The sequence below is a fragment of the Cervus elaphus genome, chromosome 10 (genome assembly GCF_910594005.1).
Source record: "Cervus elaphus chromosome 10, mCerEla1.1, whole genome shotgun sequence".
NCBI lineage: Eukaryota > Metazoa > Chordata > Mammalia > Artiodactyla > Cervidae > Cervus > Cervus elaphus.
Genome location: NC_057824.1, coordinates 26,661,691 through 26,682,349, shown reverse-complemented (window position 1 = coordinate 26,682,349; position 20,659 = coordinate 26,661,691). Strand labels below are relative to the sequence as shown.

Sequence of the window (20,659 nt, the reverse complement as noted above, 5' to 3'; positions counted from 1 at the left end):
TCCGGAGGTAACTTAAAGGAACTTATCCCAATTTCTTAGGTTTCTGGGTAGTTTTCACAGGAATTCATGTGTGAATCAAAGTCTTCTTGGGTGATCCAGCCTCCCAGAGGCTACATCACATGATAGTTAAGATGTGGACCCTGGAGACTGGTTGCCTTGGTTTGAGTATCTGCTCTACTGTTTTTTTTGCTGTATGGTCTAGGGTAAGTCTTGTTTTCAGTCTTGTTTTACTTTCTAAGGATAGAATAACAACTGCATTCACTTTGTGATGTTGAAAGAATTAAATAAATGAATGCATAAGAATTTGAGACTCTAAGTAAGCCTATGATAAAGTGCCAGTTACTGTTGTTATTTATAAAGGTTTCTGCTGGGAAAGCTGGTCAACCACTTGAAAAAGAATGAAACTAGAACACTTTCTAACACCATACACAAAAATAAACTCAAAATGGATTAAAGATCTAAATGTAAGACCAGAAACTATAAAACTCCTAGAGGAGAACATAGGCAAAACACTCTCCGACATTAACCACAGCAAGATCCTCTATGACCCACCTCCCAGAATATTGGAAATAAAAGCAAAAATAAACAAATGGGACCTAATGAAACTTAAAAGCTTTTGCACAACAAAGGAAACTATAAGTAAGGTGAAAAGACAGCCCTCAGATTGGGAGAAAATAATAGCAAATGAAGAAACAGACAAAGGATTAATCTCAAAAATATACAAGCAACTCTTGAAGCTCAGTTCCAGAAAAATAAATGACCCAATCAAAAAATGGGCCAAAGAACTAAACAGACATTTCTCCAAAGAAGACATACAGATGGCTAACAAACACATGAAAAGATGCTCAACATCACTCATTATCAGAGAAATGCAAATCAAAACCACAATGAGGTTCCATTACACGCCAGTCAGAATGGCTACTATCCAAAAGTCTACAAGCAATAAATGCTGGAGAGGGTGTGGAGAAAAGGGAACCCTCTTACACTGTTGGTGGGAATGCAAGCTAGTACAGCCACTATGGAGAACAGTGTGGAGATTTCTTAAAAAACTGGAAATAGAACTGCCATATGACCCAGCAATCCCACTTCTGGGCATACACACTGAGGAAACCAGATCTGAAAGAGACACGTGCACCCCAATGTTCATCACAGCACTGTTTATAATAGCCAGGACATGGAAGCAACCTAGATGCCCATCAGCAGATGAATGGATAAGGAAGCTGTGGTACATATACCCCCATGGAATATTACTCAGCTGTTAAAAAGAATTCATTTGAACCAGTTCTAATGAGATGGATGAAACTGGAGCCCATTATACAGAGTGAAGTAAGCCAGAAAGATAAAGAACATTACAGCATACTAACACACATATATGGAATTTAGAAAGATGGTAACGACAACCCTATATGCAAAACAGAAAAAGAGACACAGAAGTACAGAACAGACTTTTGAACTCTGTGGGAGAAGGTGAGGGTGGGATGTTTTGAAAGAACAGCATGTATATTATCTATGGTGAAACAGATCACCAGCCCAGGTGGGATGCATGAGACAAGTGCTCGGGCCTGGTGCACTGGGAAGACCCAGAGGAATCGGGTGGAGAGGGAGGTGGGGGTGTGGGGATCGGGATGGGGAATACGTGTAAATCTATTGCTGATTCATGTCAATGTATGACAAAACCCACTGAAAAAGTAAATAAATTAAAAAAAAATAAAAAATAAATAAAAAGACACTTTTTTTCTAAAAAAAAAAAATAAATAAAATAAATAAAGGTTTCTGATAGCTACTGTCTATCTTGTTTCTTAACTGTGTGAGTTTTTTTTTTTAACTTTTTGAGATTTTATTCATGTATAATATACGTACAAAAAAGTGCCAAGGTCATAAGAACACCACTCAATGGATTTTCACAAATTGATCGTAGTCATGTGAGCAGCCCCAGAGCAAAAACAGACATCGCTAGGACCCAAGAAGCTTCCCCGCTCCCCCCACCCCCTAGTCACTCCTTCCCAAAGAGAACTGCACTTCTGATTTCTAATGCCATTGATTAGTTTTGCCTGTTTTTGAATTTTATGTAATCTTCCAGTATGTACCGTTTGGGGACTGGTTTATCTTGCTCAATATTGTATGTGTGTGAGTCACCCATACTTTGGCATGTATAATATCCTGAATGTGTAATATCCCACCGTATGAGTACATTAGGGTTTATTTATCTGTTCTACTGCTGATAGGAATTTGGGTAGCTTCCAGTTTGGGGAGGTTATGAAGAATGTTACAAACATTCTTGAACATTTCTTTGAGTGGACATACATACATGTTACTGTTGGCAATGAAATGAGTGGTCATGGAGAATGGATAAATGTGTAGATTTTTAAAATTTATTTTTGGCTGCCTTGGGTCTTCATTGCTGTGTGCGGGCTCATAGCGGTGGCTTCTCTAGCTGTGGAGCACAGGCTCTAGGGCATGTGGGCTCAGTCGTGGCACACGGACTTAGTTTTTCCACAGCATGTGGGATCTTCCCAGACCAGGGATCAAACCTCTGTCCCCTGCATTGGCAGGTGGACTCTTAACCACGGGATCACCAGGGAAGTCCAGTAAATGTGGTTTTACTAGACAACGCCAACAATTTTTCAAAGCTATGGTGCCAATTTACATGCCCACCCCTTGTATATGAGAGCTCTTAGTTCTCTTCATTTTTGCCACTAGCATTTAACCATTTTAGTAGGTGTGTTGGTTTTGCTTTTGAAGATCCATCTAGCAAAGAATAGTGAGAAGAATGCTACAGTAAAAAAAATAAAATAAAATAAAATAAATAAATAAATAAATTTGAGCCCCTAACTCGAATTTACCAAATCTACTTCCTAGATGTGTGACATGGTGAGTCATTTTACTTCTCTAAGCCTATTTCCCTGAGTTTAAAATGAGGCTAATAATATCCCCAGGGAATTCAAAGCCCTTGTTTCAAGGAATGCTGTGTGGGCATTTGTGAACACCTACTCCATCCTGTTTTCAAGTCCATTTTCTCCCTGGATGCTAGAACTTACTCATCTGCTAGTGCTATACACCAAAAACAAATTGTAATCATTAGGTCAAGGTAGTAATTTCTGTGGTTGAAAAGTCAGGGCTTAATGGGTCATGCTGCTCTCTCAACAGGACTTTTGCATGCAAGATTACAACAGGAGAGGTAGTGGAGGCTTTGCTTTCCTCCTATTTACTAAATTAAGAAGTGAAAGCAGAAGCTGGGGATAGCTTAAAACTGTACACATATTTTAGGACACCCAACTCTATCTCATTTGGCGATCAAGTGGCATGTCTTAGCCATGAAAAAGTCAAATTTAACTCATGGGGGAAAAGCCACAAAAAGGACTTACCAAGATAATCCTTAAATGACAGGACTTGGAAAGAAGAGATTAATCTGGCCACAGAAATCCCCTATTGGCTCTGCAGTTGCCTTTATGACTTAGCTGTTGCTACATTTCCAAGATGACTTCTGACAATGTAGTAAAATGGCCCAGGTTTAGCTTAGGGACGTCTTGCTTTCTCTTCTGCTTAATCTCCCATTAAGGATATACTCATAGATACCCAAAGTATCAACTGGCTGATTCAGACATCTGGTAGACCAATTTCTCCACAGCTGTATACATGCAGACACCTCAAAGCAGGAGTGCACAGTTAATTAGAATCTCATCATCAAAGAGCCTTTCATTCACTCTAAAAGCCAATGTCTTTAATATTTTCAAGAGAGAAATCCTTGTTTTTAGAGCCCAGTGAAGAGCCTCAGAAATAGTTCCATCTGCTTATTACAAATGATAAAATTGATGACAAGAATCATAAATTGCTTGCTGCTGGGGCTGCTAAGTTGCTTCAATCATGTCCAACTCTGTGCAACCCCATAGACGGCTACACAAGGTTATTTTAGTGACAGGTTTTATTTGTTCAAATTTCCTGATTTTCAATCATCAAATTTTCTTCAAATTCCATAAAGAAATTTGGAGGTGAGCACACAACTGATGGTGTAGATCTTAATTGTGATTATGTGGGGGTTTCTTTCTGCATCTGTTGGAGTCAGATTTTCCTTTGTGAGAACTTCCCTGAGTTTTCACTTGATCCAGATGAAATCAGTCCCTCCTTTTTCTGTGTGCCTAGGGTAATTATGCATATTTCTCTACTATACCATTTCACTCATTTGTTTATTATTTGTTTATTCATGTGTGTATGTATGACTGCATTCCCCAAGAACATCACATTTTATTAGATGTGTTGTCTAACCATCCCTTGTCTTCTTGAATCTGATAGCTGCCTAAAGTCAGGTATCAGAAGGAATTCATCTTTGCATCTTGCATAATGGCTATCGCAGTGATAGAAATATACAGAGACAGAGAGAGAAAAAAGAAGAGAGGAGGGAGAAAGAGAATGTAGTATAGGGGAAATAAGAGAAAAGAAAGAAAAGACAGAGGAGAGAATTTAGGAGGTGTTATGGACATCTGTTGATATTGCCTACTGAGCATCTCTGTCCCCTTCTTCCAGCTCTAGCATCAACATTTTCATCTGGGAAACTAACCCTCTCACCCAGCCTGTGGACCTCATGTGGGGCTGACCTCACAGTCCCCTACTCTGGGGGTGAGCACAAAAAATAGGCTGTCCAAGCAGCAGGTTTCACCCTTTGACCATAGTCGTGGGCACATGTGACCAAGTCAGACTGGTGTCACTCAATTCTGGGAATTTTATGAGAACTACTAAAAGGAGAAGCTCTCTTTTCACAGGTTTCAAGGGAGTGTGTCTGGGTCTACCAGCAGCAATTTTGTCAGCATGAGGGGAAAAATCTGCCAAAGAACAAAACTTCTTCAGATAGAAGCAGAGATGAAAATAGATTCCTGATGCTGTGATTTGAACCCCTGAATCCAGTTGTGCCTGAAGCTGGATTATTTTATGAATCTAGTCCTCTTGAGCCAATGCACTTCCATTTTCCTGCTGAAACCAGTTTGAGTTAGGTTTCTTTCATCTGTCTATAATCAACAGAACTCCAATTAACACGAGAGTTATAGAAGGAAAAAAAGAGAAAAGAGTAAGGAAAAATAAGAGGACAGGCTTTGGGTACCTTTGGGTTCTCCTAGATCCTCCCCACTGATTGAATACTCATGGTCTAACCCAATAACAATTAGAACTGGGTGTGGAACAACAGACTGGTTCCAAATAGGAAAAGGAGTACGTCACAGCTGTATATTGTCACCCTGCTTATTTAACTTATATGCAGAGTACATCATGAGAAATGCTGGGCTGGAGGAAGCACAAGCTGGAATCAAGATTGCCAGGAGAAATATCAATCACCTCAGATATGCAGATGACACCACCCTTATGGCAGAAAGTGAAGAAGAACTAAAGAGCCTCTTGATGAAAGTGAAAGAGGAGAGTGAAAAAGTTGGCTTAAAGGTCAACATTCAGAAAACTAAGATCATGGCATCCAGTTCCATCACTTCATGGCAAATAGATGGGGAAAGAGTGGAAACAGTGGCTGATTTTATTTTTCTGGGCTCCAAAATAACTGCAGATGATGATTGCAGCCATGAAATTAAAAGATGCTTACTCCTTGGAAGGAAGTTATGACCAACCTAGATAGCATATTGAAAAGCAGAGACATTACTTTGTCAACAAAGATCCATGTAGTAAAGGCTATGGTTTTTTCAGTGGTCATGTATGGAGGAGAGAGTTGGACTGTGAAGAAGGCTGAGTGCCAAAGAATTGATGCTTTTGAACTGTGGTTGGAGAAGACTCTTGAGAGTCCCTTGGACTGCAAGGAGATCCAACCAGTCCATCCTAAAGGAGATCAGTCCTGGGTGTTTATTGGAAGGACTGATGTTGAAGCTGAAGCTCCAATACTTTGGTCACCTGATGCGAAGAGCTGACTCGTTTGAAAAGACCCTGATGCTGGGAGGGATTGAGGGCAGGAGGAGAAGGGGATGACAGAGGATGAGATGGTTGGATGGCATCACCGACTCAATGGACATGGGTTTGGGTGGACTCTGGGAGTTGGTGATGGACAGGGAGGCCTGGCGTGCTGTGGTTCATGGTGTCGCAAAGAGTCGGACATGACTGGGTGACTGAACTGAGCTGAACCCAATAACCAGCTTGTGAATGAATTTTCTTGTTAGGTGGGAGGGAAAGGCCACGCCAGGGCAGACCCACATTGGAGGTGTGTTGGACAATGGCCTCCTCAGCCTTCTGCAATTTATTCTACCTACCTCTCCAGTTAGGCTTCCCAGGTGGTGCTAGAGGTAAAAAAAAATCTGCCTGCCAATGCAGGCGATTCAAGGGACTCGGTTTTGATTCCTAGATCGGGAAGATCCCCTGGAGGAGGAAATGGCAACCCACTCCAGTATTCTTGCCTGGAGAATTCCATGGACAGAGGAGCCTGGCAGGCTATAGTCCACGGGGTCACACATAATCAGACACAACTGAGTGACTAATAGACACACCTCTCCAGTTAAGAATGATATAACTACGGGTCCATCTTTCCCTTCCTTATATATAGCAAGTCTAACAGAGGAGCCTGGTGGACTATAGTCCATGGGGTCGCAAAAGAGTCAGACATGACTTAGCAACTAAACTACAACAACAAACCATAAAACAAGGATTTGGCCTATATTTTCAAAACCCCTTCTATCTTTGACACCCTGGGTGCCTCATCTGGTTCTCCTGAAGATCCAAACCAGTCTCATCCCCAGAGGTCTCTCTGAATCCCATGATGGGGCATCTTGGGTGAACAACCATCTAGCTTTCCCAGGACTTAGAGGGGATCAGGGGACACAGGACTTTTAGTTCTGAAACCCAGAACATCCCAGGAAATTGGGACAAGTTTGGCTCCCTGGACTGACATATTCCCATTAGCTGCTGCAGTCCAAGGGTAAGGCTCCCTCTGACAGATCAGACACTGAAGAGCCCAAAATGACGGTAACCTGTCTCCAAGAATATCAAAACTTTGCAATGATGAGTTGTAAAACTCCTTGTATAAAGACATTGTTTAATTGTTAAGTCTCATAATGATAAAAGTTAAGCATGTTATTTATAGAAATGTAGATAGAAATAATGGGAGATTCCCAGGTGGCTTCTATGGTAAAAAATCTACCTACCAATGCAGGACACTATGGAAACCCGAGTTTGATCCCTGGGTCGGGAAGATCCTCTGGAGGAGGAAATGGCAACCCACTCCAGTATTCTTGCCTGGAGAATTCCATGGACAGAGGAGCCTGGTGGGCTGCAGTCCATGGGGTCACAGAGTCAGACACAACTGAGTGACTGAGCACATAGGCACAGACAGAAATAACAGGGAAGTAGGTTGATAGATAGACAGACAGACAGACAAGGGATATGCCCATATTCGCCTTACTTTTCCTTCATTCATCTTGCTTCTTGGAATTCAGATTGCTGTCAATCCATCTTTGCTGATGCAGAAACAAGAACAGCCAAGGGATGGCAGAGCAACAAGAGAGGAGGGTCCTGGATCCCTGAACGACCTTGTAGAGCAGAGAGGCCATGCTCACCTGGACTGCTTGCCTTGCATCTCATCTTTTTTATGTTTAAGTCATTACTATTCTGTGCCATTGATACACACAGGTAAACTAACTAAATCACACATTATCTCATCTCGCCATTGCTGGAGCTGTTTCTGAAGAGAAGTTAAGGACTCTGCCCTTGACCACATACCTGGTTAGTGGCTAACATTCCAGTAGAGTTTAGGCCTGACTCACATACAATTTGGGCTTCTAATCTCCAGGCTTTACTGTCCTTCTCTCTTTTCCTTTTATTCAGTGCCTTCCAGCTTCCCAAGTGTTCCATGATTATTACTCAGTTAAGGGGCGGGAGGAGAAGGGGACGACAGAGGATGAGATGCCTGGATGGCATCACCGACTCGATGGGCATGAGTTTGAGTAAACTCCGGGAGTTGGTGATGGAAAGGGAGGCCTGGCGTGCTGCGATTCATGGGGTCGCAAAGAGTTGGACACGACTGAGCGACTGAACTGAACTGAAGGAGGCAGGAATTATTACTGTAGTTATTAGCCAGATCACTTAGGTATTCTAGTGATAATCATCTAGTAAATCATCTAGTGAATTAGAGATGGAGCTAGGATAAAAGTCCTAGTGTTTGAAACTTTGCAACATTGCCTCTTTCATTTGACTTTATCCGTCAGGCCTTCTTGGAAGCACCAGACTCCACCAGCCTCTCCTAGTATTTTTTAATTACTCTAAGCCATTCATTCAGATATTAAATTCAGGAATACTAATGACAGCTATTTTCTTTGAATTAAGGTATATTTGACAGGAGAAAATTAATTTGTTGTCAGACATAAATGAAGTTATGGTCAATTTCAGTCTCCCCTCCCACAGAGAGTAGTATCTTTTTCACTAGGTTTATTCAGAATTTTTATTAGTATCAGTGAAATGGAGTTTAAACACTCCCTCTTTGAGCAAACAAATGATCTAATTCAGCCACAACCTGTCAGGCTTTGTTTATTGAGATTTAACAGCGGTACCTAATTCTTATCATCAATTTAGCATCCTTGAAACAGTCAACTTCGTTCCCCAGTGCTCGACTTTCTGACAAACACTCTATTTTTCTTGCATATTTTCTGAACTGTAGGTTCTAATTCTGTGTTCCAGTTAATTAGCACCGTCTGTAATTTTAGACAACCCATATCTGTTAAGTCACCCAAAATTCCATCTTTGTTTCCAAAGGTGGCTGTTTGTTGCGCCAGAAGGTACTTAGCTGCCGAAATAAATAGATGACGTACCACTTATAAAAAGTGCCGTTGCCTCATTGGGCAGATGTCTGGTGGTGATGGTACCTAAATATAGCATGCCGATTTTAGGGCAAAGATGTAATTTTAAAAAGTAATCATAAAACTATTGATCTGAAAGATATCACTCATTTCCTGTTCACTGCGATTAAAGAAACCTTCATCCTTACCAGGCTTAGGAATTTTTAACCCTTGAAAACTAAAGCCCCATGAACAGATTTCATACCAGAAAACTAAAAGGGATGGTTAGATAGCACCACAGACTCAATGGGCATGAATTTGAGCAAACTCCAGGAGATAGTGAAGGAGAGAGAAGCCTGGCATGCTGCAGTCCATGAGGTCGAAAAAAGTCAGACAAAACTTCAAGACTGAAAAGCAACAACCACCCAGAGGGAGAAAAGTGTGGGTCAAAGACTTTTTTCTGCCCTTTAATTCTAGCAATGAAAACACATTAAGGAGGGAAAAAAAGGAGGTGCTATGGGAGGTACCATCTTAAATAATAATAAAACTCCTAAAAATATAATCATTGTTACCGTATTTCAAACTTCATCATGTGCCAGACATTGTGATAAGCCCTTTATTTATATTGTGGGTTCATTCAGTTCTCAGCGTGCCTGTCATCAGAGCAAGATGTACTCATGTGAAGAACACAAAACTTACATTTTAGGGTCCCCTCCCTCATATGGACCATTTCTAAGGCCCTAGCAACGTGTTTCCATCATCACACATTGAAAATTTGTAAAAGTAAAATGTTTGACTGGCAGTGGCTTAAGGCTGCGAATTCTTTCTCCTGGGGCTTGTCCTTTATTACATATTCCATCGTAGTTGGTGCTGGAGAGGCTGAGAGCATTTGGGGATTTGGGATTCAGCCGCAGTAACACATCAGGACGGGGCTTTGTGGGATATATTTATGCAGTTCTCACTCATTTCCATGAATAGTTAAGTTACTCTACCCGGGAGTGACTTGTCCCTGTGGTTTCCAGGAACACTGCCGCCGCCACTGAGCTGACTCATATGATATCTTGATCCAAAACTGCAGGGGCAGAGGTGGTGCTGCGATGGGGCCAGAAGAAATGCAGGTGCCAGAGGAGAATTTAGGTTGGAAGTTTATGGAGTCAGAAGCTAGTCTATGGGAAATTCTTCTAAAGCTTGTAACCCATATATGAACCAAACTCATGAGAGCTTTCCCCAAATTCAGTGACAATAAAAATTTACATGACCTTACTAAAACAGTGAGTTGTGCAGCTGAAACAGAACTTCCTAAACAATCAATAGTCATATAATATTTTATCAACCATGCTAGCAAAAGTTAGAGGGACTTCCCTGGTGGTCCAGTGACTAAGACTCTGAGGTCCCAATGAAAGAGGCCTGGGTTCAGTCCCTAACCAGCAATCCCACATGCTGCAAATAAGACCTGGCACAGCCAAATAAATAGTTTTGAAAAGAAAAAGTTAGAATTATTTATTCTCTTTATAGAAAGTATCTTTATAAAAGTATTCTCCTATGAAGACAGAGTAAGCAGCATGAGCAGAGAGGATTAAAAATATTATAGAGATTTATTAGTCTCTTAGTAGTAAAAACTATTATCTTTAAAAATTTGGTGATGTGGGCATTTATCATCTTTTAAAATTTGAAGTTTGCTGTGGCTTCCTTTTTAATTCTAAATTAGCATCTATTTTTGTACCTAATTTTCATAGTTTTGATTTTGCTTTCTTTTAAAGAGTGTATACAACATAGTATAACTTGCAGATCCCATAAAATGTAAAAATGGCTAAGCAGTAGAAAGACTTATTTCTCATATGATAAAGCGTCTAGAGAAAAATGTTTCAGAGAAAGTAGATTCAGCACCTAGACACTGTCAGGGCTCTGTATGACTTTTCTGTGATTTTCTTGCTTTTCCCCTCATGACTGCAAGACGGCTTCTATAGCACCAACCATCAAAGAATCATTAATGTCTAAAACTATGAAGAAAGGAAGATGGGCTCACTCTTTCCTCCATTCTCTTTCCCTTTGGACTGCATGATACAGAAATGATTGCATGGCCTAACCTGAACGGACTAGGATTATTATGATCACTCTAAAAGTCAAAATTCATCCCCTGGGACAAGACACCTTGCTTTGAGTGCCTAAATGAAACAACACTCTCTTTTCAACAAAGATGGGATGACTGTTGGTTAGGCAACAGCACAGTAGCATCTCACAGTTTCACAATAGCATCACTGTCTCCTTTCTGTCCCCTTACATAAGCAAGTTAAGGCTTAGTGATATAAAGTGTTGTGTTTCCAGAGTCACACACATAGGAAGTTGTGAAGTTAGAAAACCCATATGTGTTTAACTCTGGGACTCAACTGATATCTTATACTATGTCATGTAGCTTTCCCAACCCACAAGGCCCCTGGTGTACAAGCTGTAGGACTTTGGGGAGCATGGTTGAGTGGTAAGGAAGGAGTATAGGGCAGCAGAATGCTGGTCAGAAAGTCTCAAAGGGTCAAAGAGGGAGAGGGGCCTCTGTTCTGAGTCCAGGGATCGAATTTCAATAGGGACAATTACAGGTACCCAAGCTACATTTTGTTGTTTTTTGAGTGAAGAAGGGCATTTCAGGTAGTGGAGAGGACATAAAGAAAATAATAGTGGAGAGGACATAAAGAAAATAATAGTGGAACATGAATGGATTAAGGGTAAAGAAAGACTGTGTTTGAATCAGAAATCTACCATTTTCAAGATCTGTTGAGTTACTTCCCCTTGCAATATCTTATATTTTCAGAGGGGGATAGTTTGATGGGGTCAAAGGAAAATCAGAGGAACCACCAGCTTTATGCCCCTTTTCTTTCACAGGGGAGGAAACTGAGGCCCATAGTGGTAAATTAGTGACTTGCCCCCAAATCCCAACCACTTAGTACCAAAGCCTTCATCTACAAATTTGAGTTACTTGTTTCTTAGCCTGTCTTTTAGACCCTGAACTGGGAAGGCATCATTCTGTATTCAGTTCCTTATACAACCTACTCAGATCATTTAATGCTAATAACATGCTTCTTTCCTTGTGGAAGTATGTCTATGATGACACTTAGCAGCACCATCTAATACTGTGATTAAGTAATGCTTTTGAATTACTGTCTCCATTTCCAATTGGGTGTTTGGGAGATGTCAAACCCAATAGAGATCATGAATAATATTCCACATGAGATTAATATGATTGCTATCAAGGGTGCATTCCACAGGGTACCTCTCATTTCTGGTCAATTACACATCCATTCATTCATTCCACAAGATATACCACACATCAAATATGCTGCTCCAAACTCAGTTTATAATTGTTCAGTTCAGTTGCTCAGTTGTGTCCGACTCTTTGCGACCACATGGACTGCAGCATGCCAGGCTTCCCTGTCCATCACCAACTCCCAGAGCCTACTCAAACTCATGTCCGTCATGTCCACGCCATCCAAATATCTCATCCTCTGTCATCCCCTTCTCCTCCCGCCTTCAATCTTTCCCAGCATCAGAGTCTTTTCAAATGAGTCAGTTCCTTGCATCAGGTGACCAAAGTATTGGAACTTCAGCTTCAGTCACAGTCCTTCCAATGAATATTGAAGGTTGATTTCCTTTAGGATAAGTTCATTAAGAAGATTAAAGAAATGAAAGTGGGTAAAGAGCTCAGAAGAATAATTGGAGTATAGGTGCCCAATAAATTCTTCTTAAACTTTGGAAGATCCAGCAGTATGTTTATTACTCTGACAACTTATAGTAGTGTTTCCCCAGGGTTGCCAAACTCTTTAGGTCTGGACCTAGAAATATGCATTTTAGTGCGCTCCCCAAGTGGCATGGACATAGGCTTTTGTTGGAGAATCACCAGCTTACCTGCTAAGAGATGTTGGGTAAATGTATTTGGTTCACAGCAATTTCCTCATTTGGTTCTCAATAAATTAAGTCCACGTCAAGAAGAGAGGGTGCACATCCAGTGTCTTCTAGACTGTGTCCTTCAATAGCTGGCCCTTTGGGGTCATGTGATCTGCATGAAATGGAAACAGGCAAGCTGATGTGTTTAGACATGGAGAGAAGATTTTCAGAATGAATTTTATCTAGTTGAGTCACCATTGTGGGGACCCTGGCAGCAACTGTCCCCCTTATTGGAGAAAGACGCCATTGGGAGGCCAAGGAGAGCCATGGCTGCCCTGCCCCCCTGTCCCCACTGAGAGTTGGCGGGTGGTATCTGAATGTGCCTCCCGTCCATGATCACACTGGGGCTTCCCAGATGGCACCAGTGGTAAAGAGCCCACCTGCCAATGCAGGAGACATAAGAGACTCAGGTTCGATCCCTGGATCAGGAAGATCCCCTGGAGGAGGGCGTGGCCATCCACTCCAGTATTCTTGCCTAGAGAATCCCATGGACAGAGGAGCCTGGGGGGGCTACAGTCCATAGGGTCGCAAAGAGTCAGACGTGAGTGAAGCAACTTAACATGAATGATCACACTTGGTCTTTCTGAAAAGAAAAATAGTGAATTTTATAATGATTTATGTTATAATGTTATGACTTTATGTTATAATGATTTGACTCTGCCACAAATCCAGAAATAGCAAACTTGAAGTAACCAAATCAATAAACAGCGTTTAGTAAGATGTACTAAATAACAGTAGTTAGTATGTTCTTACATATAAGAACAGTTTGTGAATGGGGAACTTTCAGACTTGAAAAGGCTATGAAGCTCAGGGGCATGACTTGACAGGATGGCTTATAAAGTGACAATGAGGAAGTTGTTTAAACTTTACAGTCATTGCTCATTACAATGGAGATTTCCAGGCATCAGGGGATTGGCTATAAGTGATTATCTTATTCCCTCACCATAGTGAAGATGTGGCTTAAGGGTAGAAACTTGCAGCTAGTAGATAAAGAAGGCCTGGAGATCGAAAGCATAGCATAGTGTTTACACACAGTAACATTGTAATATAAATATCAAAATGGCTAAGAGACTAGAACTTAATTAGGCTCAGAATACTTATTTCCAGAAATGATAATTATGTGTTGTGATAGAGGTGTTAGCTAAATCTACAATGATCATTATATTGTGCTATGTAAATGTGTCAAATTAACAGGTAATATGCCTTAAACTTCTACAATGTTATATGTCAAATATATTTCAGTAAAGAAATAAATTTAATAGACTCACAGACATAGAAAACAAACTTATGGTTACCAAAGAGGAAAGGCGAGGGGAGGGACAAACTAGGCGTTTGGGATTAATAGATACACACCCTCCTCATTTCTGTGCTGGAAAACCATGGCTACCCCCAGCTGGCCTGTTATGGAGCACTGAGGTATGGAAGAACTCCCAAGGAAGGCCGGAAAGCCACACTCCTGGTAGGAACCAAAAGCAGCAGAGCCAGGAGTGATGTGGCAATTTACCAGGACGTTAGTGATGAGACCTAAGTGGGCTGGTCTTTGAGCACGCGTGAATCATGGCTGGGGCCTCACAAAAAGCCAAGGGAGATGGTGGGGAAGGAGAAGGCCATGTAGTTCTTTGCTGGAGACAAAGAACCATTGCAATTTAAGTTTTTATGCCAATTTGGCTCCATTTGAGGGTAAGCCAGGTGAAACCTGGATCATTTCGGATATATCTGTGCAAGTTGCTACACTAGACTGTGAACACCTAGAAGGAAGGACTCAGGTCTTGTATGATTTTTTAATCCCAGCATCTGGTGCACAAAATTGGGGCTTAATCAATACTTGCTAAATGGCCTGATGAACTCCATTTATTAATGTATTCATTCATTCATTTATTTAACAAATAATCAGTGAATATAATATTGTCCAGGCACTGTATTAGAGCTGGGTTAGCATTGGTGAATAAACCACACTGTTAGCTGCCTTTGTGAAGCCTGTAATCTAGTGAGGGATGGACAAGCACATGAAATTAATATATATTGAAAAAATTATGAAAAATGCTACACGTGGAATACAGGGAGAAGGATAAAGGGAGAAGGAGGATGCCTGCAGATCGAGTACCAGGAAAACGCCGTTTGGAGATTGATGTTTAAGTCAAGAATTCTTGAAGGATGGAAACGTGGAAGGTGGAAGAGCCTTCTCAGCAGCCATCACAGCATAGGCAAAGGCCCTGAGGCAAGAATTAACAGAGTGGCACATGATTTACGGACATGAAGTTGAGCAGACTCCAGGAGATGGTGAAAGACAGGGAAGCCTGGCGTGCTGCAGTTCATGGGGTCGCAAAGAGTCAGATACGACTTAGTTACCGAACAACAACACAAGATTGATAAGAAATAAAACCCACACCCTAGATTGCTGTTCACTGAACAGCCCTACCCTGTTTAAGCAACAGAAATCCTGAAATAAGAGTCAAGCCTGTCTGAGACAAACCAAGTTCTGTTGTGAGCCCTTGGGATTGCCTTAGTTTGTGCTCCTTTACAAAAGGAGAGTCATCCATTTGGAAAATCCAGCCACTGCAGGGTTTGAGTTTCTAGGAGACGTTAGCATCTCAGGGCTCAGCCTAAAATCTCATCTTGTAAAGGTTTCTAATTTGTTATGCTTTCCCCCACTCTTGATCATGGAAGATGAAAGCGTGAGTCATGCGATTTAGAATGTGTCAGTGTCACATTTCAGGGCCACGTTCCAAATAGAAAGGAATATTTTTTTTTTCCTCTGAAGATAATGAAAAAGTTCTAGCTCTGCTGTTACTATTTATGTGACCCTGAACCTCTTACCTCAACTTCCCACACCTGGTTGCTTCCTCGCTAGAACTGTCTTTGCGAGCCCCGTGATGTTTATGAGAACTGGTTCAGTTTCGTGCAGTAGGAAAGCATTTCTTGAGCACCTAACAGTCAGTCACTCATTTGACAAATGCGTTGATTCCCTCTCTGTATGTTTTAAGCACTGAGTGAAATCTGGAGATATAACAGAGTAAAACAGGAGCATCCCAGTTGCCAAGAGCTCACGGTCTACCAGGAAAGACAGGCTTAAAGCACAGCAGATGTGAATCTCAGCCCAAAATGTGAGCACTATATATGAAACAGGTAAACAACAAGGATTTATTTATTTGTATACCACAAATATCCTGAAATTTACTGTGTACTGCAAATAATGGAAAAGAATGTAAAGAATTTTTTGAGAATACACACACACACACACACACACACATATTGTTGCTGTTATTTTGTTGCTAAGTTGTGTCTTTTGCAACTCCATGGGCTGTAACCTGCCAGGCGTCTCTGTCCAGGGGATTTCCCAGGCAAAGATACTAGAGTGGCTTGCCATTTCCTTCTCCAGGAGATCTTCCCTACCCAGGGACCGAGCTCGCATCTTCTGCTTGGCAGGCAGATTCTTTAGCACTGAGCCACTAGGGAAGCCCCATATATATATATATATCTATATAAAATCACTTTGCTGCACACTTGAAACTAATGCAATATTGCAAATCAACTATACTCCAGTCAAATTATTTTTTAAAAGTGAGGTTCCAAGAAATAGCAAAGATATTTATTGTCTGTAAACCAAGTGAGGGCTCAGTTCAAGCCCCAATTGTATCTGATTGGCAGGTAATTCAATCTTGGGCATTACCAGGCTCAGTCTCTTAATATGGGACTTTGCAGAGGACCTTGATTTTATCCCTTGAGACTCCTAGCTGAGAACTTATGCTTGGCCCAGATTCCTGACCCCGGGAAATGGTGAGATAATAAATTTGTATTGGTTCAAGCCCTTGGATTAGTGGTGGTTTTGCAGCAGTAGAACAAGGATACAGAGGTCTCCACCCTTCCCTACGTCTCTCCTGGTTTCTGGGAGTGTCCTAGTGTATGAGCCTTCACGGTTCCTGCTGTGGTTTCCATGACATCTGAGAAACAACCAGTCTTACTGACCAGCAGCCCAGACTTTGTGGTCCAATGTCTCTGGTGCACTAGACCTCCAAGTCCTTGTGCCGAGCATCCATCCCCACTGTCCATCTTCACTCTGGGGGACACTCTTGTCTCAAAGCTAGACCCCAAAGTCAAGCTCCTCTCTTCCTGTTCCCCTGCTGGGATGATGCCAGAAATGACTTAGAATTTCATAAGATGCAGGGGAAAAAAAAAAAAAAAAACAAGCCCACATTCTTACTTTGCTTTAAAATGACATGGAGAAACGTCACAGAGCACTGAGCTAGAGCGGTGGGATGGGGGAGGGAGGTCCAAGGGGGAGGGGATATGTGTATACATGCAGCTGATTCACTTTGTTGGACAGCAGAAACTAACACTGTAAAGCAATTATGTGCTCAGTCGCTCAGTTGTGGCCGGCTCTTTGTGACCCCATGGACTGTAGCCCACCAGGCTCCTCAGCCCATGGAATTCTGCAGGTAAGAATACTGGAGTAGGTAGCCATTTCCTTCTCCAGTAAAGCATTTATACTCCAATAATAAAATAAATTCATAATCAAACAAACAAACAAAAAATTGACATGGAAGAAGGGGTCCTATAGACAACTTGGGATTAGTGTGGGGGATTGGGGGGAGTTTGGAAAGGAAAGCGTGGCTATTTCTCCTTTGTTCTTATCATTCTACAGAAGTGACAATGAAACACCCATGTCTTAATATGTTTTCCTATCAGACTAATCATGATATTATACTGTTTCAAGTGCTGTAATAGGAGCAGAACATGGTGCAACAGGGGCATATACCAGGGGCCGTTGGCATTTTCCAGCGAGTCTCATGGAAGATTGTTGGGCTGCACCCAGCAGTCTGCAAGCCCTGTACTTAGCCAGCTTCAGGACGGAAAAAAGAGCTTGGAGTCAGTGACAGAGACATCAATGGTTTAATGAATGGGGGGATCTTACAAGCAAGCTCCTGGAGCGACACCCCACCATGAGGTGGGTGGGACATGGCAGGAGGTTACCAGTTATAGGGGGAATTGACGTCAGATTGGCTCATCCGTTACCAGGGAAACGAGCAGTGGGGCACACTGCTCACCACCCCTTTGATAAGCTATCATGGTTGAGATGTTCTAATCTGACGATCGGAACAATCACTAGCTGGGGCAGAGGCAAGTATGTAGGAAGGTTAGTCGTGTGAGCAGGGTGTAGGTGAAGCAGGCATTGGTCAAGCAGGGGATGTACAGAGAGCAAGAGATTAGCCATCTTAGGGGCCTGACCATACAGAAATTTACTGGTGGAAGTGGAATTTAGTCTGAGAGCCAAAGAATGAGGAATTAACCAGGCGAAAGGGTAGTGCTCAAAGCCAAGCAAGACATGGTACAGTTAAAGAATGAAAGAACAGAGCATGTGCTGGAGAGAAGGGGATGAAGCTGGGGGGATAAGTCTGGGTTAATAAGAATGGACCAGCCAGAAAAAGCCGTACAAACCCAGTTAACAACATTTCTGTATCAGTCAGCTTTTGCTATTGTAATTCTGCCTGACAAAAACCTCCCAAACTACTTGCACTATAAAAAAATAAAATAAAAAGCCTTTTGGTTTTGCTTATGGGTCTCTGGAGAGGCAGTTGTGTTTCTGGGCTTGACTAGAATCAGCTAGGTTTGAATCTAGGTTGGGCAGTGAGTTGACCCCACCTGCTTCCTCCTTCTCTTTGGACCAATGGTTAAGTGAGGCATGTTTTCCTCATGGTGATGGCAGATATGCAACAAGGTGAGAGGAAGCATGTAATGTTTCTTAGGGTCTCAGCTGGGAACTGGCACAATGGTAGTTCCATTCAAGTTCCATTGGCCAAGGCCGGTCATCTGGCCAGGGCAGGAAAGGTCACTTTGCCCACAGAGGAAGAGACACACACCGCGGAAAAAGGCAGGGAGGTGCAATTTCTAATTCAGGGAGGGAAGAAAGAAGTGGGAACAGTAGCCCAGCTTGTCATCCTAGGGGTAGAAATCCATGCCAGGGTTTCAAGGAGAGCTATGAATAAAATGATCAGAAGAGCAAAACCTTATGCTAATGTGAACAGCCACCACTTTCAAGAGTCCTGAGCGATGCAGCGCTGCCTCCATAGTTCTTGGTCCCACTTGGTCACCTGAGCCTCAAAGCTGGATTCCCTGTTCTCAGAGATTCACACAACCTCTAATGAACTGTTACTTTCCTGGGGGCTCAGACGGTAAAGCGTCTGCCTACAATGTAGGAGACCCGAGTTCAATCCCTGGGTCAGGAAGATCTCCTGGAGAAGGAAATGGCAACCCACTCCAGTCTTCATGCCTGGAAAATCCCATGGATGGAGGAGCCTGGTGGGCTACAGTCCATGGGGTCACAAAGGGTCGGACATGACTGAGCGACTTCACTTTCACTTTCACCCCTTCCTTCAGCTGTGGTCTTTAATAAGACTTACCCAGGAATTGAACCCAGGTCTCCTGCATTGCAAGTGCATTCTTTACCATCTGAGCCGCCAGGGAAACCCCAACAATACACCAGAGTGGATGTCCAACACAGTCCCCTTCTGCCATCTTCTGTCCCAAACCCCTGGAAATGACCAAAATAATATTACTAAAAGGGAAAACAAATGATCAATGGAAAACAACAAGAGAGGGACATTAGTGGACCAGAAACAATGAGAAATTGCTACGAGCAAGTAAACAGGATGTGACTGAAGGAAGGAAAATTGGTGAGAGGCTTGGGGACAGGACTGGTTATAGACTTTGCAGGGCCCAGTGCAAAGTGAAGATGCTGGGCCCAGGTTAAGAAATGATTCAGGATTTCAAGATGGCGACACTAGAGAACAGAAACAAGCCCAGAGGCCTTCTAAGTGCACAGCCCATTGAGAAGAAGAAAGATTCCATTAAGGTGACTAGTCAGTTGACCTTAAGGCAGAGAGAGGATCCTAAGTTATCCAACTGGGCCCAGTGTAACCATGTGAGCCTCGTGAGACTCTAAGCAAAGAAACCAGCAAGCTAAGCTGCATATAACCTTCTGAAAGATGGAAAGTATGAGATAATAAATCTATATTATTTAAAAAAAAGAAAAGAAGATTCCTTTTATTTTCTGGCAAGGGCTCAGCCAATGAAAAGCCACAGACACTGCACAGGTTACATGCCCATGAAGCTGGCCAGCTAAGGGCAGCAGGTACCATGAGCAGGACGGGGCCGAGAGCAACAATTATGGGGATTGGTTTGAAATCAGGTTTATAACTAGGGCAGAATCCCCAGGTGGCACCGTGGTAAAGAATCTGCCTGCCAGTGCAGGAGATGCGGGTTCGATCCCCTGAGCTGGGAAGATCGCCTGGAGGAGGAAATGGCAACCCACTCCAGTATTCTTGCCTGGATAATCCCATGGACAGAGGAGGCTGGCAGGCTACAGTCTATGGGGTGGTAAAGAGTTGGACACTACTGAGTGACCGAGCACAGATTACCACCAGAGCAGTTGATTAGTTTAGCACGTGTCTTCTGCCAAAACCCTCCACTTATTCCCATCAGGTGAAGGGTTGGTTCTTCTGGCCTGGACTACTGTCACAGTAACCACACACTGGGTGGCTTAGATAACAGAGATGCATTGTCTCCCAATTCAGGAGGCTAGAAATCAGGAACTGTGGTGTCAGCAGGGCTGGTTCCTCCTGGAGGTGGTGAGAGAGGTCAGTCCCATGCCTCTTCCCTAGCTTCTGGAGGTCTGGTGGCAATCTTCGATGTTCCTTGGCTTGTGTCGAGGCATCGCACCCGATCTCTGCCTTCAGCTTCACATGATGAAATGCCCAGGTACATGTCTGCACCCAAAGTCCCACTTTTCATAAGACACCACTCATACTGGATTAAGGGGAGGGTCCATCCTTCTCCAGTAGGACCTCATCTTAAATAATTTTATCTGCCACGACCGTATTTCTAAATGTCATAGTCTGCTCAATATTTCGTAATAATTTATAGAAGAAAAGACTCTGAAAAAGAATATATATAGATATATAGACAAAACTGAGTCATTTTGC

At 42.4% G+C, this 20,659-nt stretch overlaps 1 protein-coding gene across 1 annotated transcript in view; it reads right to left on the bottom strand.

Annotated features, from left to right (window-relative positions):
• Positions 1-12,457: 12,457 nt before the first annotated feature.
• Positions 12,458-20,659, bottom strand: part of SHISA9 (shisa family member 9) — a 515,393-nt gene continuing 507,191 nt past the window's right edge. Inside the window, exon 5 of the mRNA XM_043914353.1 lies at positions 12,458-12,792. Within this exon, the coding sequence (XP_043770288.1) occupies positions 12,749-12,792 (44 nt within the window). The 3' untranslated portion in view covers positions 12,458-12,748. The remainder of the gene's footprint in view (positions 12,793-20,659) is intronic.